The sequence below is a fragment of the Clinocottus analis genome, unplaced genomic scaffold, assembly GCF_023055335.1.
Source record: "Clinocottus analis isolate CAN_PGR_092001 unplaced genomic scaffold, fCliAna1.0.p SCAF_13, whole genome shotgun sequence".
Lineage (NCBI taxonomy): Eukaryota > Metazoa > Chordata > Actinopteri > Perciformes > Cottidae > Clinocottus > Clinocottus analis.
Window position 1 is genome coordinate 14902501 of NW_027175854.1, and position 24815 is coordinate 14927315.

Consider the following 24815-nt stretch of genomic DNA (forward strand, 5'->3'; position numbering starts at 1 on the left):
AACAGGAATAGTTAAACATGTTAGTTTAAGTAAACAAGTAACTAATAAACCAGTAACCAGGAAATACATATTTGACAACTTACACATAACTTAGTAAAGACTAATTTAACTTACTTTTAACTAATATAATAATCATGTGACTAACAACTAGTTTAGTAGCCAATATTTAACTAATAACCATCACCTAATAACCAGCTAACTAATAATATAACGGATAAAGCCGCTGTTTGTAACTCGTTAGCAAGCAAGTGACCGTCGTGAACGTTGCAGCTTCTAAACGTCATCAGAGTGAAACACAAACACGGCTTTAGCTTCTCATGAAACTGTCGACAGAGCCATGCTAGCTTTGCAGTGTTGCTGGCAGTGTTTATGCTAAGCTAGGCTAATCGCGGCTTCTCTTTTAAAAGAAAGTAAATCTTTGCATTTCACAAAATCTTAAACTATTGTTTTAAAAGTTTATATTCTGAAACCAAAACACAGACCACATTAGTGTGGAACCTGGTCTGGTTCTTGATGTTGTTGCATTGGTTCTGTAGAGAACCGGCCTCGGCTCTCCGTGGCGGCGGAGCAGATGAAGGTCGTGTCGAGGCGAGGAGGCAACGCCACGCTGCCGTGCCGCATCCAGATGGACCAATCACTGACTCCCAGCCGGAAGATGAGGATCAAATGGACCAAGCTGACCTCCGACTACCTGAGAGAGGTATCTCTATTTAAATATAGATACAGATATATATTATATCAATATATATATGTATATGTATTACTTTTCATCTATATTGCGTGTAAATACCAGGACTAACTTTTTGTGAGATATCGTTGAACGTGCCAATGAATATGATGTCACATTTCTGACAATAGATTCTAAACAATGGACCTTTAAACCTGAAGTGACCGGAGTCGCTAAACATAACTAAGTACTTTACAATCTTTTCCTGAACCGAACTAAGTATTTTACAATCTTTTCCTGAACTTAAGTGTTTTACGATCTTTTCCTGAACCTAACGAAGTATTTACGATCATGTACTGAACCTGACTAAGTATTTACGATCTTTTCCTGAACCAAACTAAGTATTTTATGATCTTTTGTCACTACCATGATACAAACAGACCGATGTTCTCCGTCTCGTTCCAGGACGACGTGTTTGTCGCCATGGACTACCACAAGCGGAGCTACGGCAGGTTCCACGGTCGCGTCCACCTGCAGGGCTCCGCCCCCATGGACGCCTCCCTGGTCATCACGGAGCTCACCCTGGAGGATTATGGGAGATATAAGTGCGAAGTCATCGACGGGCTGGAAGACGGAACGGTGGTCGTGTCCCTGGACCTAGAAGGTGAGCCGCCTGTTTGACACGAGATATAAACGTCTGTTGGGGTCGTGGTTCTGGAGCTTGTCCCTGAGGTTCTGTCTGCCCTCCGCTCCGTCTTGCAGGCGTGGTCTTCCCCTACTTCCCGCGCCTCGGCCGCTACAACCTCAACTTCTACGATGCAGAGCGGGCGTGCCGGGACCAGGACGCCACCGTGGCGTCCTTCGACCAGCTGCACGAGGCGTGGCGGGGGAAGCTGGACTGGTGCAACGCCGGCTGGTTGAGCGACGGCACGGTGCAGTACCCCATCACCACCCCCAGGGAGCCCTGCGGGGGCAAGGACACCGTGGCGGGGGTTCGAACCTACGGCCTGAGGGACAAAGAGAAGAACCACTACGACGTGTTCTGCTTCACCGCCCACTACCAAGGTAGAGGAGGGAGAGAATGTGCGTGTGTGTGTGTGTGTGTGTGTGTTTGTGTGAGGGTTAAGCCTCTTTAACTGTTGGCTCAAAAAAGTAAAGAACAATGACACAATAAAAAATACTTTGTTGCAAGTAAGAGTAAATGTAACAAAATGTTCAAATACATCGTTACAGGTAAAACTAACAATGACACAATTTAAAGATACTGCGCTACAAGTAAAATTAATGCATTTAAACATTCTACTAAACTTCAGTGTTTACGGTCCAGTGTGTTGGATCTGGTGACATCTGGTGGTGAAGCTGCAGATTGCGACCAACTCAAAACTTCCCGACATGAAGCCGTTTTCTGTTTTTCCCATAAACCTCGTCTCCTCGAGTTGCCTCAAACTCTGAGGACTGAGTTTCTGTCCTTTGCAGCGGGTGGAATAAACACGGCAGGACTTTTATTCTGAAATGCGTCCGTCTCTTCCTGTCGCAGGGCGGTTCTACTACCTGATTCACCCCTCGAAGCTGACCTACGACGAGGCGGTCAGGGCGTGCCAGCAGGACGGCGCTCAGATCGCCAAGGTGGGCCAGATGTTCGCCGCCTGGAAGCTGCTGGGCTATGACCGCTGCGACGCCGGCTGGTTGGCCGACGGCAGCGTCCGTTACCCTGTGTCCCGCCCCCGCCGGCGCTGCAGCCCCACGGAGGCCGCCGTGAGGTTCAGCGGCTTTCCCGACAAGAAGCACAAGCTGTACGGAGTGTACTGCTTCAAGGGCCACAACTGAGCTGCACACACACAAAGGCATGCACACACACACACACACCCACTGGCATGTACACACACACACACACATACACACACACACACACACACATACACACACACACTAGTGAACACATTTAAACTGTGATGCTTTATAGAAACTGTACGACATTGTTAGCTGATACTCTGAAGGATAGTTTACACATATTTAAGGTTCACAGCCATACCGTCATATTCAAAGGACACGTCATATGAGAAGAAACCACACAACTGAACAGCTGTGATAGTGATGTCATCAGGTGATGTGATGTCATCAGGTGTGAGCACGCAGAACACAAGGTGCTACGACTGGTGCTTTGTACTTCATCAAGTATTTTGTGTTTTTATACCAAACATCTGAAGAAAATCCAACATTGTTTATGTTTTCTAAGTAGAATGTTAGTATCTAGAAATGTACTTATGTTTACGGCTATTTAAAAAAAAAATGTATCCTGTAGAAATATTTACATTATTCTTATTGTTTTCGTCTTATTGGCCGAACTCTCCGAGTCTCTTTGGTTTGTTTACATGAAGCGTGACAGAACCACGGTGGAGCGAATGCAGAAAGCCTCCGCGGTACAGAAGAAGACTTTTGCACTGAACATAGACGAGTCGTCTCGTCTGCAGCAACACAAAATGTTTGGCGTGGACAGAAACAGCTGCTCCTCTCTGTTCGGCTTCACCTTTAGACTTCAGAGCATGTTTAGCTTCTACCAGCACAAAGCAGCTCTCAGATCAGCTCTCGCTACCTAGACCTCCATGTAGCGCCTTGAAAAACTGCTATTTTTGATACGAATCCTGTAGTTTCTTATAGCGAAAGAGCCCCGATGCGACCTTGAGCCTCCGTGCATAACGCCACTGATCTGACTCACGGGATCCCCGACATCAACGCTGAAGTTCTCACGTTCGTCGTCACAGATTTTAGTGAACCTAACTAAGTACTTTACAATCTTTTCCTTAATCTAAGTATTTCACAACCTTTTCCTGAACCTAACTAAGTAAGTTTATTATTATTTTGTCAATAAAAAAAGGCAAAGAATTACAGATTTCCAGCGTACGATTAGTGAAGGGAGCACTTTGCAGCTAAATCTCGACGTAACGCACGAAAGCTGAGGTCACCGACGGGACTCGGCCAGGCCCGAGTGAGCCCGGCTTCCCGATGGCTGTTGCAGCTCTGCAGAGGCTCTGAACCCGGTGAGCGAGACGCAAACACAAACACAGCCAGCGAATCGGCACTCAGAGACGAACGCGGCTGCACATTGATCCAGTGTTAGCCCACCGCACGCGGCCCCAGCTGGCCTCCGACTCTGGTTGAGGTCATCCACTCGGCCCCCGGCGCTGAGACCGCTCGGCTTGGCTCGGCCTTCAACACTCAACTGACCAATCAGCCGCACTGCTAACTGAAGACCAGCTGGACTGACTGGCTGAAGCACACGAGTGCTGCTTCTACTGAACAAGATGCTGACGAGTCTTCTGCAGGACTGCGACGCTCAATGATTTGTTCCTTTTTTTACTTGTGTTTTTGTCCGTTGTTGTAAAAAGAGTTTGCAGACAATGTGTTGATGTTGATGTGTTAAAGGGATTAATTAGTTTGACATTTGAGGCTTCAGCCGATTAGCTAAGCTTAGCATAAACAGCTGTTTTCCCCTTTATGCTGAGATAAGCTAAGCGGCTGCAAGCTCAAGCTATATATTAAGCATATAACACTTCTCAGCGATTATATTTCCCAAAATGTCAACCTATTCCTCCTAAATCTCCAGAAACTCCACATCTTTTGCATTTTATTTTGTGTATAATCTGACCAGTTTTGCTCGTCTTGTTAAAAGCTGCAGCATTCAGAAGAATACTTCGGGACCCCGACGACAAAAGGATAATAAAACTGTACATGAACCTGGACTCTGCCTCCGTCTCTTCATTGAGTTATCCTGTTATCCAGAATGCATCACACTGCAGCCAACAAGAAGTCAGCAGAGTTCAGGGTGTGATTAGACTGCTGGCTATCAGGTGGGGTTCCTCAGGGATGCAGTCATGTTTCCAGAGAACACCGAGGCCATTCATGGTGCTGCTTTGCTGCTTTCGGGGGATTTTGTAATTGAAATACAGCACGTTGCCCAAAAAACACACAATGCCGTTTTTAGGACCCGAGTGACGGCATGTTGGCGACGCTTTGTCACATATCATGGCAGATCGAGAAAGAGTCGACAAAATGCAATCTATTGGTTTAGTTATTTTGTTGCCTTAACCTAAAACTGTTAGTTTTGTTGCCTCAATTTCTGTTAGTTTTGTTGCCTCAACCTACAACTGTTAGTTTTGTTGCCTCAATTTCTGTTAGTTTTGTTGCCTAAACCTAAAACGGTTAGTTTTGTTGCCTCAACCTAAAACGGTTAGTTTTGTTTCCTCAACCTAAAACGGTTAGTTTTGTTGCCTCAACCTAAAACGGTTAGTGTTGTTACCTTAACTTATAACTGTTGGTTTTGTTGCCTCAACCTAAAACTGTATATAACTGTAAAACAATATGTTGTTGGTTTTGGTCTTTTCACAAGTTGACAAAAAGAAAAATACAGTCTTAATAAAGTGGTATGAAATGAAACCACACAGGTTGTGTTGTGATGGTTAAACAGCTGAGAAACGACACTGAAACCAAGATGATGGAAAACCTTTTCTTTTTACAGCAACTCAAATGGATAAAGAAACAACGATTACATGAAAATAAGCTCGTGACGACAGAAACAGTACAAATGCATAAGAACAACAAACAATGTGTCAAAAGGAAAATGCACCAAGAACACGAAGAGGAGGTCAAATGCACAAAGGTCACAAAACTAATCTTGTAGCACAATTTTCACATTCCCTTTATTTGTTGGATTAAAATCCCAGATTCCAGATCTGCAGCAGAAAGCAGCATTTATTTAATCGTTGAGCTCGTAACCCGACTCAAAGATGGAGGAAATGTTTTAGTGGAGAATTCGTTGGATTCGAACCTCTTTAGCTCCAATAACCTTCATCCAACATCACAGTCCGTTCATAGTTTTAAAGTATACAATAAGTTAAATTCATATGGCTTCGTATAGTATTTAGAATATATATATCCTATGATTAATAGCGCACGCTATCATAATTAATAATCTCCTCTTGTGCCGCCTTTTATATCTCCCTTTTGTTTGAAAAAATAAAAATAAAATAAAATGCAGGTAAAATATTTAAAAAAAAATAAAATCTACACGACTTCAGCCAGTAGAAATGGATCCAAATGAGTAAACAAGCCGAAACTGAACCAATCAAAAAATGCCCTCTGATAATAATTTAAAGAGATGAATTACTCTTTATAGTCGATATACTTAAAACTACTGGGGAGGCTCTGATGGACGCTTCACTGATAAAAGGACCCCTGTGGAGTCTGACACTATGGATCCATGTTTTTATGTTTGGGGCCCCTTTATAGTAGGATCATCAAGGTTACGTTGCATCAAAGTGTGTTTTGGGCCTTTAGGTACAGACAGAAATAACCCAGTACCCAATACCTGGAACCTTTTTGTACTCAGATGTAGTTTGATGTGGTTTGGCTCGCAGCCAATCACAAGCGTTCTTCAAATAAATGTGACCTCAGCAGCAACATCCATTCACACGATGGGTATCCAGTGAAGTACTGGCACCGGTATCCCTTTCAAGGCACCAGCATTGTTTAAAACGAGACCCGGCCCAAAGTTTCAGACGGTCAGATAATTGTTGATTGGGTCAGCGCAACTTAAAATGACAATTTAAAGATGGCGGGTTTGTGCAGGAGGTCCCATGTGCTGCACAATCCAAAGGAGCGAGGACCAGGACCAGGAGGAAGACGTCCCCCGTCCTCCACAGAGCCATTGATAGACAGTTCAGCGTCTCTCCGTCTGTCGATGCCTCTGGACCGGCTGCCACCGCTCGGCTCGTTTACCCTCAGCGTCTCTCCCGGTCGTCCCTGAGGGAGGGACTCCAGTGGCTCTGGAAGAAGCCGGGGCTCGGGCTGGCTTCCTGGTGCCTCTCATAGTGGTGGATGTGGTGGTCAGGGTGCCGGTTCTGTTGCTCGTTGCTCTGGTTGTTGCGCCGCCGGAGTGTTAGAGCCTTGTGGTAGGTCGCGGCTGAGAAGACAGATCAGGCAAACAATGAAGGGCGTGAAAAAGTGAGCAAACGCCTCTGTTGGAGCCAAAATGGGGTTTATTGTTTCAGGGAAACACTGGGTGAATCTGGACATGTAGTTCCTTCATTTGAACACGGGGTGGCCATCCTAGTGGCTCTAATGCTTAAATTAAGGTCAGAGCCTCTACAGCCTCTAAACGCTGAGCGGCCTCGTGATGCTCAACACTCACGGCTGGTGCAGGTGACTTTGGGCGCATCCCATTGGCCGTTGGCCCGGCAGCGCACAGTGGGGGCGTGTCTCTGGATGAAGCCCTGCTTGCAGTGGTAGCGGAGCAGGGTGTTGATCTCGTAGCGAGGCCTCACCGCCCCGAACACGTGGGTGTCCTTCACCACGGGGGGCTGTCCACAGGAGACTGAGGGCAGAGAGTAGAAACCTCCAGTTACGGATTTTATCGTACATCTGTGAACGCACCACGGAGGTTATAACACGTCGTAAAGACGTTATAGCAACTTGTTTGATCCGTGTTCAGCTGCACTGACATCAAAAACAGTTCAACTATGAACTGTATTTTGTGAACATCAAATTTACTGTCATTGATTTGGGTTTATTACCTGCATTAAAAGAAAATCATCACAATACAAACATATATATATATATGTAAATATATATATATATATATATGTATATATATATTTGTATATTTGTGTGTGTTTCTGTATATTTCCATGTGTTTCTATGTATTTCCGTTTCAGTCTGTTTCTGTGTATTTTCCATGTGTTTCTGTATATGTCTGTGTATTTCTGTATATTTCTGTTTATATGCATGTGCCTCCAGGTGGCGTACCTGTCCCCTTCTTGCATGTGAAGGTCAGGTGGTAGTTGCAGGGCACGTCGTTCCACTGGCCGCCCTCGTGCCAGATCATCACCACGCAGTCCTCCCCCGATTGGAAGAAGCTGTCCGGCTGGTTCGGCCTCCAGTGGTCGTATTGCTGCGACACAAAGATTCAGACTACCTCATGACAGGAAAACGGAGTAAATGGGTTTTTAGAAAGTTTCAATGTTTTGTAAATCAACCGATTAAATAAAAAATGCCTCAATGAGAGAGCAGACGGTGGCGCCGCTGAGGCAACAACTCCTGAGAGCGTTCTGCACTGTACATACAAAGCACACAAACATGAATGTGAATGTGGAGACCCTCCACCCCCCTCCCCATTAGGGTGGGCCTCCCTGCTAAGTGGTAACACATTACACCCCATGCTGCTCACGCGCTGCAACAGCTGAGCAAAGTGTTGGACGGTTGCGTCATCGGGATGGAGAAAATACAAACAACTTGTGTTTCAAGTTTCTGCAGATGATGAAATGCGGCCGCAAATTACTGCTCAACAAATTACGTGCATGTCAACGCAATATGTTGTGTTATATCTGTAAAATAAAAACATATTTCTATTGTCTGTTTACATGATTCAACCTTCCAGATTTTTTTTCTTGGATTTTAAACAATAAAAGTCTGTCTCCACCTCTGTGAAACAAAAAGGGTTGCAGCTTTAAAACATGAAGCATAGGCTTCTATACAACCAGAGGAGTCGCCCCCTGGTGGTCAAGAGAGAGAATGCTCAATGTGCATTCCAGCGTCTCACCATCGAGTTTCCGTCTGTCCACCTGAAGTCTCTCTCGAACATCTTGTCATTCAGGCCGAGCCACTGGTAGTCGCTGCCCAGACCTGCGGAGGTAAAAAAAACTACTTTAAAGACTTTTATTTCTCTTTAATGTTGAATAAAAGCAGCACCGCTCCACCGGGACTTCGAGCAAGGAGACGACAAGTTGATTTACAAGTTTGTGGAACATCGGCCATCGTAAAGGAGTCCGTCACGTCTCTGGTTCCCCATTAAACCGAGAGCCGGGTTCCGTGAAGCTCTTTGTTTTATCTCTCTAAACGTCTTTGTGGATCGGAGCTCAGATACGAGCTCCAAACACAGCGAGGTCCTAAAGTGCTGTGAAGCAGCTATAAAAGGCTTTAATGGGAGTCGTCAGTTCATGAAGCGGACAAAAATAGTCTTAATGTCTACATAAATCAGGCTACAGCTACGTGGGTCTAAGATTGGGAGTCTTTGTTCTACGGTAGAATCCGATTCGACCAGTCGCCCCCTGGTGGTCAGGAGAGAGAATGCAGCTTTAGCTTACCGTTGACGAACAGCTGCTCCTCCTGGGACAGGATGCTGGCCAGGTGGGCGCCGTGCAGACGACACTCCCTCTCCGCGGCGTCCCACGTCCGGCGGTGTGTGACGTACTTGTAGCAGTGAGACTGAAACTTCTTCCACCCGAACCCACAAACCTCCGTGTCTGCAGGGAGGACGAGAACGAGTTGTGCATCACAAAGAGTTTCTGCTTTTTTGAGCCCAGAAGAGCTTCTACAGGAGAGAGAGAGACAGTTGAGGTTTCTTACTAAATGAGCTCAGTCTGTTGGACTTAATTAACCTTCATAACTTCCAGTTTTCTGGACACACACGCACACACACACAGCTGTACAATAGATGTTTTGTTTCTTCAGATGGAGTTCAGGGTTTTAATCATCAGCCTCCTGGTCTGAGAGACACCTGGAGTCTCTCTGTGTGTCTGTGTCTAACAGTTCAGTGTTACCACTCACAACATCAGCCGAAACTATAAAAACATAAAACTAAAAAGGGACTTTATTCTTCATAAACATGTTAAAGAGTTTCAGTGGAAAACATGAGCGCCGGAGTCTGAAGCTCTGAGTAACCAGAAACACTGAAGCAGAGCTGGAACTAATCTGCAGAGGAGCCGACGCCCAGAGCTGCACACTCTGAGGACCGGCCTGCACCTGTGTGTGTGTGTGTGTGTGTGTGTGTGTGTGTGTGTGTGTGTGTGTGTGTGTGTGTGTGTGTGTGTGTCACATCTATTCATGTTTAGTATTATGGAGAGAAAACAAAGGTGATGCAGTTAGAATGTAGTTTAATGTGTTGAATCCATTTGAACACATTACATTTTTCTTCATTAAATTCAGAATATTATAAGTATTGTTATAATTTGCATATTTAAACATAACATTTAAGAAAATTGCAATATAACAAAAAATTGTAATATAGCGTGTTTTATTGTATCGCATACATCTTATGGTTCATCTTCATCTGACCTTTCTAGCACACAGCAGCTCATCTGACCTTAATGTAGTGTTCACACCAACAGAGTTGCGAAATATTCGCGCAAGTAGATTACATCTAAAGTCAATGCACAAACGCGAATGGTTGCGAAGAAGCTAATTTTTCGGTGGGTGGCACGAATGACGTGAAAAAGCATTGCAAATATTTCCGTTTTCGCAATTTTTAAAAAAATATTTCAACTCTGGCAAAAAATTTGCCCAACGCTGAGTTGCGAAAGCCAATGTCTAGAAGACATTACCTTGAGTTTGACCTTATAGAAGACATCACCTTGAGTTCGACCTTGTAGCTCACCTTGCTCACAGAGCTCTCCTGAGTAGCTTGGCAGGCAGAGGCACCTGAAGGAGCCAACTGCATCCAGACAGGTGGCTCCGTTCAGACAGGGGTTGGACCGGCACTCATCCACCTCTGCAGGCGCACAGCAGCAGTTTATCATGCATCTGTCAGTACATTACAATATATATATGTAAGTGTGTGTGTGTGTGTGTGTGTGTGTGTGTGTGTGTGTGTGTGTGTACCTGCTTCACAGAAAGGCCCAGTGTATCCAGGTGCACAGACACAGATGTGTTGTGTGTGATTCTCGTAGCAGGATCCTCCGTTGAGACACTTGCTGGACGAGCACGGCAGCAAGTCTAAGAAACGACACGTCACCATAACAAGTTACAGAACCAGACACAGAACCAGACACAGTTATGGGTCGGTCTTTATTCACGTGAACTTTTGACAGACTGACTCTCAGAAATATTTTTGGATATGTATTTGTCTATTTATTTATAAATTTATCTAGTTATTTGCATAGCTTTTTATTTAGATATTTACTTATTTATGAATGTGTCATTAAATCATTTATTTAGCTTAATTTTATGCTTAAAAATTATCTTCTTAAGCCAGTGAGCTGGTGTAAAATAAAGATTCAGTACCTCTGACGTCCACCGGGCTGACCTCAGGATCCGGTTGCTCCGTGGTCACCGGGGTCTCTTTTGGCGTCTGGGGGGGCGCCTCCACCAAATGCGGGGTCATCTCTGAGTCATAGTCCTCAAAACCCTTCTCGGGCAGAGGGGTGGCGGCGGGGTCCGGGATCAGAGCCCACTGGGGCACGGAGTGGGTTTCGCGGTGGTCGAACGTGTATAGGGGCGATGTGTCGTGCTGCGTGGAGCGCGTGGTGGACTCCTCCGCCCGTGGTGGGTGGTGTTGGTCTTTGTTCGTCGTGGACTCGGCGGCAGCGAGGTCGGGCTGAGGGAGTCCGGTCCGGCCTCCGGGAGTCACAGCTGCTGCATCTGGTAAAACGGTAACGGTGACCCCTTTGGGAGGGTCGACCGGACCACCCTGTTGTCTGGGAGCCTCCCCGGACAGCTGCTCCTCACCTGAGCCCGCCTCTGTGACCGGGTCAACGGGTGCTGAGCCCGCCTCTGTGACCAGGTCAATGGGTGCAGGCTGGGGGCCGAGGGTGGAGAAAACCGGCGGCGGCGCACTGGTAAAGACGGGCATCTCCGGAGGGTCTTGTCCTGGTACCTCTTGTCCTGAAGCCTCTTGTCCCGAAACCTCTTGTCTCGACGCCTCTTGTCCCGACGCCTCTTGTCCCGACGCCTCTTGTCCCGACGCCTCTTGTCCCGAAGCCTCGTCCTCTCCGGAAGCCGACCCCTCGAAGTCTTCCGTCCGGATCCGTGTGCTGGTTTTTGTCTGGGTCCCCCTACTGGCTTCCGTAGGAGGCTCCGTCCCGCCGATTTCCGTCTCGTCGGTCATGACGGAGGAGCGGCTTCCCGCGGCCGGGGTCGTAGATGGGAACCCATCTGCAGAACCCTCCCTCGCGGAGCCCTCCATGTCCTCGTAGGTAAAGACCCCGACGGAGACGGGGAGGCCGCGTGGGGTCGTGGTGGTGGTCTGATCACCTGGTGCTCGAGTTCTGACTTCTGGGACGACATCTAGGGGTTTGGCTAGTGAAAGAAGGACCGTCTCACTTGCGTCCTCTCTAGGTGTCTCCTTTGTCAGTGTCTCCTCTACCGGCGTCTCCTTTGACAGTGTCTCCTTTGTAGACGTCTCCTTTGTGGACGTCTCCTCTGTCAATGTCTCTTCTTTAGGTGTCTCCTTTGTCAGTGTCTCCTCTACCGGCGTCTCCTTTGACAGTGTCTCCTTTGTAGACGTCTCCTTTGTAGACGTCTCCTCTGTCAGTGTCTCTTCTTTAGGTGTCTCCTTTGTCAGTGTCTCCTCTACCAGCGTCTCCTTTGCCAGTGTCTCCTCTTTAGGTGTCTCTTCAAGCGGCGTCTCCTTTGACAGTGTCTCATTTGTCTGTGTCTCCTTTGCAGACGTCTCAACTTCAAGCATCCCCCCCATTGGCGTCTCTTTTGTTGACGTCTCTTTTGTCAGTGTCTCCTTTGCAGGCGTCTCCTTTGTCAGTGTCTCCTTTGCAGGCGTCTCCTTTGTCAGTGTCTCCTTTGCGAGCGTTTCTTTTGTTAGCATGTCCTCTTTAGGCGTCTCCTTTGTCAGTGTCTCCTCTGTCGGCGTCTCCTTTGTCAGTGTCCCCTTTTTGGGCGTCTCCTCTGTCGGCGTCTCCTTTGTCAGTGTCCCCTTTTTGGGCGTCTCCTCTGTCGGCGTTTCCTCTTTAGGCGTCTCCTCTTTAAGTGTCTCCTCTGTCGGCATCTCCTCTTTAGGCGTCTCCTCTGCAGGCGTCTCCTTCATCTGCGTCTCCTTCGTAGGCGTCTCTTTTGTCAGTGTCTTCTCTGCAGGCGTCTCCTTCGTGGGCGTCTCTTCTGTCTGGATTTCGATGGCCTCATAGTCAAAGGGAGTTACACTCCCATCCTCCGTCTCGTCCTCTTCCACCTCCTGCACCTGGACAGGTGTGGCCGTCTCAAACTGGTCTCCTCTGGCTTCCTCCGGCAGCTTCGCCTCAAATGTCACCTGATTGGAGCAGAGAGGCGTGTTAGATGTTCACGTCTGATCATTACGTCAAAGAAACAGCTCTTCAAATCAGACATTTCATTTGGATAATCAGAGTTCAGCCTTAATTGATGAAACGAAGCATTCTAAGATTAGTAACCAGCGAAACGGAATATTTGATGCACGTAAAGGAATTCTTCTGGTGAAGTTATCAGAACTTTGAGGGCACAAAGTCACCGATTAATAGACTAAAAGAAGATGAAAGCAGCAACAAAAACCCACTTGGACAAAACCATGAAACCACAACATGTGTTTATGGACCCGACGAGAACAGAAGCTTGCTCACTGAAATGCTACCTCGTGCTTTCCGTTGACGAAGCTGACGCTCGGCGGCAGGTCGAGGGGGGAAACGCCCAGAGGGTCGGTGTCTCCGCTGCCCTGCACCGCCTCGCTGTTCAACTGGGAGAGGTCGGTGATCTGGGGGAACTGGGAGCCGTCGACGGCCTTCGGGGGCTGGTTCAGGATGTCCAGAATGTTGGTGACTAGAGACCAACAGGAAGCAGACAACATCGCAAAAGAGAGGATTGTGTTACTTTATTCCTCATTTGTCATATTTCTCTTTGTCATAAATAAAAAGCTCTGCAGGTTTTGTTAATCATAGCTTTCTCTATACCGTACTTCATGTTTTCCTCTTTGTCAACAACTTAATCGATTGATGGAATAACAAAGAGCAGATTAAAATAAAAGGTAAACAGGACCAGGAATCTGGCCGGACAGTTTTTTGTACTCATAATCGTCAGAATAAACAAAAAAGCATGGAGGCTTCAACCCTGAGCCCCAAGAACACCGTCCTCAGAGCAGCTTTATTAAAACTGGATGTCAACAGTGAGTGTGTGCTGCCGGGGGGCGGCTCTCTAACAATGCGTGCTAGTGTGTCTTCACGGTACACATGGAACCCATATCGTGGGAACGGAGAGGGGAAACGTGCAGAACGTGCCATAAACGCAGAGTTCCTGAGCCTCGTTACCTCGTGTGAGGATGAAGCTCCTCCTCCAACCACCTGTGTGTGTGTGTGTGTGTGTGTGTGTGTGTGTGTGTGTGTGTGTGTGTGTGTGTGTGTGTGTGTCTGTGATCGCTTTATCCTTTGTTAAAAATGTAATTGGTAGTAAACTCATTATACCAGGGTCAGTTGTATATGTTCCTGATCTTAGCTGTTTGTTCCCTCAGCCCCATGTTCCCTTAGCTTTATGTTCCCTCAGCTCTATGTTCCCTCAGCTCTATGTTCCCTCAGTCCCATGTTCCCTCAGCACTATGTTCCCTCAGCACTATGTCCCTCCAGCGCCTAAAAGTGAGGACGGTTTAACAACAAATGTCAGGAACCAGATGCCCGGACTGTGGGCCCCTGAGCACTGGGACCGCTGGGCCTTTGCCTGGTGAGTTGGCCCAGTAATCCCTCCATGGTGATACAAACAAGCGAGGGGAAGAATAGATTGTTGGGAAAGTTGTTAGTCACGGAAAGTCAGGCTCCCCGGAGGAAAACACCATTAAGGGCTCAGATTGGTGGTTGTTGTCGGCTGTCTGCAGATATTTATAAAAAAAGAGATCTTTAGAAGACGCTAATCAAGTCAAAAGAGTATTTAGCTGTGATGTGTTTTGGTCTTTGTGGGGCTGCTGTCCCAATGGAGACGCCGTGATGTGTTTACAGTATGCTAACATTAGCCAAACGGAGAAAACTGACTCCATTACTTACCACATCTGGCTCTGCAAACATAATGTGTGTGTGAGAGAGAGAAACTGTCATGGTATCAATACAAAAGCATAAAACTCTCTATTGTTTCCTGCGTGAACAACAAACATAACTAAATAAGCCTCAGCAGATTCCTGTAGAGTCTAAACACAATGAAGTATAAATGTTCTTGCTGAAAGATGGAACTGTTTCAGACGCGAGAATGTCGGGTCCCAGAGCGCACGAGGCTTATGAAAGGTGGGGAAGAGAAACACGTCACAGTAAACATGGGAGAAAATATGAATATGAGTTGTAGTTCAGGGCAGGTCAACACAAAACATGTACACCAACGATCACATATTGTTATGCCAAAACCAACATGGACGCCAACTGTCACGTGTTCAAAACCCAAAACCGTTTGTAGCCCAAAACAAACATAGACACCAACTGTCACGTGTTCTTGTCCCAAAACAAACATCGACGCCAACAGTCACGTGTTGTTATCCCAAAACTAACATGGACGCTAACTGTCACGTGTTGTTATCCCAAAACTAACATGGACGCTAACTGTCACGCGTTCTTGTCCCAAAACAAACATGGACGCCAACCGTCATGAGTTTCTGTCCTAAAACAAACACAGACACCAACTGTCAAGTGTTCTTGTCCCAAAACAAACATGGACACCAACTGTCAAGTGTTCTTGTCCCAAAACAAACATGGACATCAACAGTCAAGTGTTCTTGTCCCAAAACAAACATGGACGCCAACCATCAAGTATGTCCCCTCTTTAGCTTACCTGACTGATTGTGATCGAGCACATTGACGATGATGAGATGGATGGGCGATGTGGATGAATACCCATCCTTCACAGGAACGACCAGGGATGAGTCAGGGTCAAACGCTGATGCGGTTCCAGCGACGACGTCCTCTTTAAAAACCACTGCCGGTTGTTTCCCCACCTCTCCAGCCTCAGCCGATCGGCCCGGTTCTGGGGTTTGGATCTGCGGCGGTGGTCTCAATGTGTTCGACCCTGGCTCGGACCCCACGGTGGTCTCCAGAATCCAATGTGGCCTTGACGTGTTCGGGGTCAACTCAGCCCCGCTGGAGCGGCCATCGCTGCTGCCTGCCTCCCCGCTGCCGCCGCTCTCCCCTCGGCCCCCCTGGGAGATGTCGAGCTGAGGGTGCTGCGAGCGCGTGGTGGGTAACGGGGGAATCTGCATCGGGAACAGGACGTCCCCTCGAACTGGGACCGACTCTACGTTGCTCGGGTCAAAATCTCGAACGTCGTAGTCGTCTGACATGGAAGTGGTGTGAGGGGAGATGCTCTGGTCCGGCGAGGGCGTGTAAGGTCTCTCTACGGTTTGAATGGCAGCTCTATCAGGGACCACGGGTCCGGGTGTTGCAGTGTTGGGAGCGCCTGATGGGTCGGGCTGTGTTGGAGTCATCGGTGGACTCGTGGTAGTCGGCTCCGGTAGTTTAGCTGTAAGGATATGGAAACAGAGAAGAAGAAGAGAGGGGCGTTTTAAAGAAGTCCCCTGGTGGTCAGGAGAGAGAATGCAGCTTTACGAATGAAGCATAGACTTCTATACAACCAGAGGAGTTGCCTCCCTGGTGGTCAGGAGAGAGAATGCTGTTTCATGGCGTGTAACGCATGGGTGAACTCTCCCCTACTTAATAAAACTCTGTGTGAATTATCTGTGCGTTTCTGTCCTCATTTCTGTCCTCATTGTTGTCCTCATGGACATGGCAGAGACAAAACTATCTCTGGGATAAGTGCAAGACGTCATGAGAGATTCTGTTGATTGTGTGTTTTATGTATTTTAAGAGGTAACTGTGAGTGATTGGGGGCAGTCAAGTATGTGCGATTTGTTAAGCATTATGTTGCATTTCTGATTCTGTGACGAGTCACAATGTCTCAATATATATCATGTTAAAAATTCTAACGGTCTAATAAGGGTTGTAAATCAGCCTAAGACAATCTAATGACATAACTGGCCTTGAGAGAGGGTCTGGGAACAGTCCGGTCAGTAACGTCCAAGACGAAATGTTTACAGAATGAATCAGTGCTGCAGTGACTCACTAGAAAAATAAAACGGTGATATCTGGAAAAGGCTAAACTCGCAGCCGTCTGTCAGACTGCCGTTAGCTTAGCGCTATAAAAGGAAACGAGAGGCCGCCGTGACGTCAGAACAACAACAGTTACTCACGATGAAGCCTGACTCCATCTTTGGGGTGGGCGGTGTTGGAAGGGGGTGTTAGGTGGTTGGGGTAAAATGGGTGGTGTCAGACTGGTGGTGCTAAGTGGGTGGTGTCAGACTGGTATTGGCAGGCAGGTGGCGTCAGGCGGGTGGAGAAGCTGGGTACTAGTTCTGGTGTCTGCAGCCCTGCCTGAGATCAGCTCTGCCCGTGCATGAGGTCATGTGTTGGGCTGGGCTGCAGTCCTCTACCCACAGCACCTTTACCCACAGCACCTCCACGTGGAGCGTCTGTTTGCTATTAACCCTTCTCGTGAAGTGTATAATGAGGTTCTTCATAACGTACAGAGACTATAACTCCTCTGGTTCCTTCATGGCGATGCTCCTCCAGGGAGTCCCCACTCCAGCTGTGAAGCATTAGCGAGCTGTCCCCCTCTCTGCTGCTCTGTGCTGCAGCGCTGGGTTTTCCCCTCGTTAAGAACCAGGGAGTTTATCCTCCTCCTCTTGTTTGGGTTTGTTGCTCTGCTGCTTTTACACTTTTAAACACGGCTGTTTGTGAAGCTGCAACTTTAGTATGCAACTTAATGATGTCGCAACTTAATACATAATGTAGAGCGTCATTGTGTATCTAGAAAAGCACTATATAAGTGTAATGATGTCGCAACTTAATGATGTTGCAATACAGCTGGCAATCAACACAGGTAATGCCACACACACACACACACACACACACACACACACACACACACACACACATATATATATATATATATGTGTATATATATATACACACACACACACACACACATACATATATATATATATATATATATATATATATATATATATATATATATACATATATATATACATACATACATACATACATACATACATACATACATACATACATACATACATACATATATATATATATATATATATATATATATATATACACACATACATACATACATACATACACATCTATAACTCTGGTTTGTGGTCACATGACTGTTGGTCTCAGTTAAATCAATCATGAAGTCATAGTTTCACTGAGGAGCTCAGAGTTTCATGTTTATTTGGTGTGAAATATTAAATCAGACTGAAATATTATTGATGAATTATCACTAAATACACACATGATGTGTTCAAGGAGGGTCGGAAAGATGAAATTCGAACGATAATGACGTTTTGTTCTTTTTACAGCTGAAGCGGTTCACACATTGCGCAGCAGGTTTCAGTCTCACCTTTGAAGCAGTAGAGTCCGTGCCTGTCGGCGGGGTTTGGGAAGCCGGTTTGGTTCTCGTACTTGTAGAGCGTGCGGACCCCCAGCAGGCCGCCCCCGCACTGAGGCCTGGGGACGGTGACGGGGTAGCGGACGCTGCCGTCCGACAGCCAGCCATAGTCGCAGCGGTTAAGCCCCGCCCTCCAGGCCGCGTACAGGTGACCGGGCGCCGCCAGCACGGTGCCGAGCTTCTGGCACTCGTCTCTGGCCTGCTGCAGCGTGAGCTTGTCTCTGACGGAGGACGGGTAGAAGACGTCGCCTGCAGGCGGAAGACACACAAAGTTAACACAGTGTTTACTTTATTTAAGCGGAAGGAAAAGATTTAGTTTGTTGAAGTGGTTTTAGGAGGCGCTCTGTGCAGGAGTTAATTATTATTCTCGGCCAAACAATAGGACTCAAGTGGACGGCAGCGATGGGCGGAAGGTTAAACTGTGGATCGTCAAAGAAACAATTCCAACATTTAACTTCCCTTAAAAGAACAAACTGTTGGTGTTTGTGGGCCGATTAAAATAAATTAGATACATTGGGTTAATCAGCTAGAAGGTGTGTTATCTCCTGCCTCTTGTCTGTATGCTAAGCTAATGCTAGTGTATCCTCTTGTAACCTCCAGTATCCACTCGTTACTAGAAGATACGAGAGGATACAAGAGGATAGTAGAGGATACAAGAGGATACTAGAGAATATGAGAGGATACTAAAGGAGAGTAGAGGATACTAGAGGAGACAAGAGGATACTAGAGAATTAGAGAGGATACGAGAGGATACGAGAGGATACTAGGATACGAATGTCTTGTATCCTAGTATCCTCTCGTATCCTCTTACCCTCTCATATCCTCTAGTGTCTCCTTGTATCCTCTCATCCTCTTATATTCTCTCTCACCTTCTCATATCCTCTCATTGTGTTGTATCCTCTCACCCACTCGTATCCTGTAGTGTCTCCTTGTTTTCTCCCACCCTCTCGTATCCTGTAGTGTCTCTTTGTCACCGATGTCGATGTCGAACTATCCCCTTGAATGTTTTTGCTTGTAAGTACAAGTGTACTATATACCGTGTAGTTGGTCTACGTAGCAGTACACGTCGTACTCCTCCGTGGAGTCGCGGACGCCGTACGTTCTCACTCCTGGTCGGCTCATCAGATTACCTGCACAGCCGGGACGGGGCGCTGTGATTGGGTACCTGAGTAAAACGATAAAAAGGTTAATGTACCTGCTAAGTCACTCCTGTCGATAGATGTGGTCCTTAAAAAAAGCATTTTCTGTCAGAGCAATTTCAAAAAATCAATATGTTTGAAGTATTTTCTAGACATAAAGAAACATCAGGTAAATGTACATTTCGGTACCCACCTGACCGACTGGTCGGCGAGCCAGCCGGCGTCACATTGGTCCAGGCCGTCCTCGTAGGCGGCCGTGAGCTGTTCGGGCGTAGCAATGGCGGCTCCTGCAGAGTGACACGCCTGCACCGCCTCAGGGAAGTCCAGCGTGTAGCGGCTGCTGTTGGCTCTGTAGTGGAACACCACACCTGGAGAGGGATCACGAACATCACGTTTTGTACGTCCGTTGTTTTGGCTCTAAATACGACGATACCCATGAGCTTCGGCTGCTCTGGAGAGGAAGCCAGTCAGAAGTTAATCAGAAGGGGAGTGAATTAGCTGCGTGATTACTGTTGTACCACTCGTAGTCCGAGTGATGGGTATCACATAAACAGCATCTCCCGATATTTGGTTTGTAGACGGGCCCTCGTTACCTCTCGTATCCCTAGGAATCCTCTTGTATCCTTTCGTATCCTCTCACATTCTCTCTCAACCTCTTGTATCCTTTTTTATCCTCTTGTATCTTTTCATATCCTCTTGTATCCTTTTGTATCCTCTCACATCCTCTCTCACCTATTTGTATCCTTTCGTATCATCTTGCATCCCCTCACACCATCTTGTATCCTATCTTATCCCCTCTTACATCTTCTATCCTATCCTCATCCTCTCTCACCCTCTTGTATCCTTTCGTATCCTCTCACATTTTCTCTCAACTTCTTGTATTCGTTCTCATCCTCTCGTATCTTCTCTCTCTCATCCTATTGGATAATAATTTTGAGTCAGAGTTTTTTCCAACTCACTCTTTAAAAACACTTGGTCTCATCCTTCTCATATCGTGTGCTGCCAAACTAAAAAGTCAGAAAGTCCAAACCAAATGAGGCAGGAGTGATGGGTACCTCACCTTTACCTTTCTGTGGACATGCCGTGCTGCTAAAGGGATATTTCTCTGCTCTGGCAACTCTTTTGCTGCTGTGACATCATGGGGAAAAAAAGGTAAAATAAAGGAAAACACACTGTTCTGTCCTTCAATGGTTTCTACCCAATCACACAGAGTCCATCGCCTGTCCACATCGCCACACTGCAGACTCGTTCCCAACAGAAACCGGATGACTCCAGCAATCATTACGCGACAATAAAGGAAACACAAGCCAGTCAGAAACACAAGCCAGTCAGCGATCTCAGCTGCCGTCCTCAGACTCCACGTCGCTGTCGTCTCGTGTCATTAGGTCCTTTATCTTCAGCTGGATGGAGGATTATTATCGTCCTGGCAGAGCTGCCGGAGGTCGTGAATAGATGGACTGAGCTGTTACATGGAGAGTTGTGTGTCACTCATAGGGAGTGTCTTTGTGTGGAGCCGCTCAACAAAGAGTCCTGTTCAGCCTTAATGTGGAATCTGTGGAACTGTGTGGGAGCTGTGGGGTTTCCACTGGATGAGCCCCACCAGTCTGTGATAGTTACTACGAGTCGACACAAGGAGGACCAATCACTGTCGGGTTCAGGACAGGGATGCACCAATCAGAGCGCTTTGGTCGGAACACCTGATATGCTTTTGTCCTGCATGGTTGTTGTCCATCTCTGTCTCATCTTTATGCATTTTTTTGTTGTTGTTTTGCGTCTATTTATAGTATTTTTGAATCTCTTTGTAGCATTTTTGTGTTTTTTTTGTAGTATTTTTGAATCTCTTTGGAGTATTTTTGAATCTATTTGAAGTATTTTGGTTTCTTTGTAGTATGTTTTAATCACTTTGTAGTATTTTTGTGTTTCTTTGTAGTGTTTTTGCATCTCTTTGTAGTATGTTTTGTGTTTCTTTGTCGTCGTTTTGAATCTCTTTCAAGTCTTTCTCATGTTCATCGTTTGGCGTCTCTGTGGTTGAACCCAAACAGAGAAAACAAAACAAACAGCTGAAAGATGTGTGACAACTTTCACATTGCACAATATTTTGATCAATAGTTAATGTATAAATATTGATACGTGCTACTCAACAGTATTAGATTCAACATGCTGCACCTTGAGCAGCCGTGTCTGCAAACTTCACACATCTGGATCTTTGTAGACCATTTGACCAATAAAAGTGGAGCGCTTGTTTTACCCACCGGTGACGTTGAGGCTCACGGTGTCCTGGGTGTCCTCCATCCCGTGCATGACCTCGCAGCGGTAGAGTCCCGCGTCGCTGGCCCTGAGCCGCTCCACAGTCAGGGAGGCGTCGCCGGCCGCCAGTGGCCGGCTCGGCACCGCCGCCCGCCTCACGTAGGCCTGCCCCACCTTCAGCACGCCGCCCTGGGCCACCAGCACCACCTCCTCGCGCCCGTCCTCCTGCAGTTTCGTCCACTTGATCCTCAGCTCCTCCTCGGGACTGCGCGTGGCGGCAGGAGCCGGGCGGAGGGGTCCAGGCGGAGGCGTCTGCATGGCATGCGGCGTGATGGAGAAGCGGCACGGCAAAACCACGCGGCCCGCCAAGGAGCCGGACACCGGACGATGAGGCTTCTGCATCGCTACGGAGTGTGGCAGAGCTGCGGAACAGGAATACTTTATTTAACCACAAAGGTCCCGTTGAGAGAACACGTCTCTTCTGACAGGAAGTTCTGGTCGAGACGAGCAGCAAGTTAGAAGTTTCAAACACGAAACATCACAACAACAGACACAACACATGCGGGGAGAGGAGACGGGAACAAAATGCAACATTGTTCAGTGAAAATATATTTTAAAAAGTGTTTTAAACACGTTAAGCGAGGAAAGATTCCAAGTTAATGAGCAAGTTGTGAAAGGAAAAGGAAGATCAAGACTTTCAAAGTAAAAGCTGCATTTTTTTAAGGAGTCAACCTCTGGTTATTTAAAGTAAATTCAACGCTTCATGTGTTAAAGCTGCATTCTCTCTCCTGACCACCAGGGGACGACTCGGTTGTATAGAAGTCTATGCTTCATGTGTTAAAGCTGCATTCTCTCTCCTTACCACCAGGGGATGACTCCACTGGTTGTATAGAAGTCTATGCTTTCTGTGTTGCAGCTGCATTCTCTCTCTTGACCACCAGGGGCGACTGGTCGTATAGAAGTTTGAGAAAATATGTTTAAACGTGTTTCCGTCTAACTTGAACCTTTATGGATCAAGTCATGACTTTTAACCTATTTATTTTTGGGCCCAAAAAAAGTGAAATAGTGAAAACAATCTCCCAGAGCTAAAGATGATTCAACATTATTATTTTTCTTTAAAGAAAACGAGTCTTCAGACTTCGACCTGGAAAACTTTCAGTTTCTCTGAAACTTCTGAGAAAACTCTGAACACTTGAAGTCGAGTCACGAAGGAGAGAGACGGGAACTTTTCTGCAACTGGCAGCGAACACAACAGCAATCAAGACTCTGGCATCAACCGTGTGTGTGTGTGTGTGTGTGTGTGTGTGTGTGTGTGTGTGTGTGTGTGTGTGTGTGTGTGTGTGTGTGTGTGTGTAACAACTGGAAAGCATGTGTTCATCGCTCACTGTGTTGGAGTAATGATCACTTTCCACTTTGTCATATTTGGACCTGTGTGTGTCTCGTGTGTCTACCTTGGTAGAGACAAGAAGAGGAAGAGTGAGGAAGAGTCAGTAAGAGAGAGGAAGAAAGAAGAGAGACGTAGAGGAAGGTAAAGAAGAGATAGTAAGAGGAAGAGAGAGCGAGGAAGGAAGAGGAAGGTGGGAAAAAGGAAGGTGAGGAAGAGAGAGAAGTGGGGAAGAGGAAGGTGAGGAAGAATTAGAGAGAGGAAGAAGAAAGTGAGGAAGAGGTAGAGAAAGGAAGAGGAGGGTGAGAAAGATGAGCTCACCTGGCTGAGGGCGAGCAGCACTCAGGCTCGCGAGGCCCAGCAAGTGAGTGAGGAGCAGAAGCATCACCTGGACACAAAGGGGGAGGAGTCAGTGATGCAACCTCAGGTACTTGTACCTCTTAAATCTGCTGAGGAGGTACTTTTTACTGCATTCTTTTTATCACACTGATCTCTCTCTCTCTCTCTCTTTCTCTCTCTCTCTCTCTCTCTCTCTCTCTCTCTCTCTCTCTCTCTCTCTCTCTCTCTCTCTCTCTCTCTCTCTCTTTTATGACAGCAGTGATGGGAGCATTTCTGCTGCACTCACAACTTTCTTTCTTACAGATATACTTTTAAAACATAAATACACAAAAACAGTTGTAATCTTCTTTCTGGATATGTTTCAGAAACACAGAATCGACCAGCGGCTTCACGTCTCTTTCATACCGCACTGTGATTGGCTCTCAAAGCGGCGATGTCATGACCTGCAGGTAACTTGCAGCAGAGAAACTTTACTTCAGCAAGAAACATGAATAATACATTATGATGCATAATATTACTGTTGGGGTTATTGATGCTGCTTAATGTGTAATTTTACTGCACATTTTAAGTATATTTTGCTCATAATACTTCTATTTCTTTCACTTTTTAATTTTAAAAATATGATTTTTTTTATTATCGTTTCATAAGCTGATTATTACTTTAATAAATTAAATAATAGTCTTCTTTTATCCTGAATTTAATGTTTCAGACAACAAAAACAATGTGTGATTTTCTTTGTGAATCTCAAAGAAACTGAAACCAGAAAATTATTTTCAACTTTAAATTAAAAAGTGAAATTACATATTTAATAAATGTTTTAATGTATTAACTTCCTGTTTGGTACTTTCACCTCTGCAAACATATTATGCACCAAATGTACATGAACTCATATTTATGAGTATTTTAACCCATACTACTTTAAATACAAAAACTGTGTATTATCACTGTGTACTTCGTATTTAGTTCAACATTTATAACTTCATCTCTCATTTCTCAGTGAGGTGTTTAGAATGGAGGGAAATCCTGATCAATGAGTCAATGATCAAAGTGGAACAAAAAAAAATCACGTGTTCTAAAACCTTTCAGAATATTCAGTGCATTAACTCCATCATGTAAACGTCTCCTTACCTCGTAAGTTTTAAATAAATAAAAATAAAATATTAAATCCTCTTCCTGGTTGTCGTTTTATCTTCTAACTTTCCAGAGAGAGGGAAGTCTCAGGATGAGGATCGTCTCAGAGGATCGTCTCCTGCAGATGCTCGCTGCTGCTCTTCTCCTCTCTCTTCTTCTATCTTCTCCTCTGTTCCCTCTTCTCTTCTCTCTCTCTCCTCTCAGGAGGTTGTGAGTTCACATCCCTTCAACACGCTGCTGTCACACAGGGAGGGGAGGGGCATGTACACGCCTCCCTCTGTAACACACCACCCAGAGGAGGAGTGAGGGAGGAAGAGAAGGAGAGAGGAAGAGAAGGAGGGAGGAAGAGAGGGAGGGTAAAGGGGAAGCCCGAGAGGAGAGACGTTAGAGGGTCACTCCTCTGTTTCAGTTCCTTAAAGACAACTTGTAAGAGACGCAATAAAAATACAATAAAGACAGATCACAATCTGTTTGTGTGCACAGAGAGGAATTGTCTTCACCTTAAGAACAGTTGTGTTTAACGGGTTTAATGGGACCATAATGATACTGGGACAATGGGTCAAGTGGGCAGAGACCTTTTGAAGGTCGACCAGAAGGCGTAAGGAGGGTTGTAGAGGGCGTAGGGAGGGTTGTAGAGGGTGTAAGGGGGGTTGTAGAAGGTGTAAGGGGGGTTGTAGAGGGC

At 46.3% G+C, this 24815-nt stretch overlaps 2 protein-coding genes across 2 annotated transcripts in view; one reads left to right on the forward strand and one right to left on the reverse strand.

The window, feature by feature from the left end:
- hapln1b (hyaluronan and proteoglycan link protein 1b) overlaps positions 1 to 2923 on the forward strand; it is a 3983-nt gene extending 1060 nt beyond the window's left edge. Inside the window, exons 3-6 of the mRNA XM_068574149.1 lie at positions 537 to 700; positions 1133 to 1331; positions 1430 to 1732; positions 2205 to 2923. Coding sequence (XP_068430250.1) covers positions 537 to 700; positions 1133 to 1331; positions 1430 to 1732; positions 2205 to 2494 — 956 coding nt within the window. The 3' untranslated portion in view covers positions 2495 to 2923. The remainder of the gene's footprint in view (positions 1 to 536; positions 701 to 1132; positions 1332 to 1429; positions 1733 to 2204) is intronic.
- Positions 2924 to 5157: 2234 nt separating this feature from the next.
- On the reverse strand, positions 5158 to 24322 carry vcanb (versican b). Its single transcript, XM_068574351.1, has 16 exons — positions 24131 to 24322; positions 22985 to 23051; positions 21285 to 21701; positions 19226 to 19400; positions 18931 to 19058; positions 17846 to 18142; positions 15197 to 15880; positions 13032 to 13216; positions 10721 to 12695; positions 10319 to 10432; positions 10095 to 10208; positions 8806 to 8964; positions 8262 to 8344; positions 7469 to 7613; positions 6855 to 7037; positions 5158 to 6626 (listed from the first exon to the last, which is right to left on the reverse strand). Exons 2-16 carry the CDS (start codon positions 23046 to 23048, stop codon positions 6445 to 6447), a joined length of 4905 nt encoding a protein of 1634 aa, XP_068430452.1. The 5' UTR covers positions 23049 to 23051; positions 24131 to 24322; the 3' UTR covers positions 5158 to 6444.
- Between the last annotated feature and the right edge of the window lie 493 nt (positions 24323 to 24815).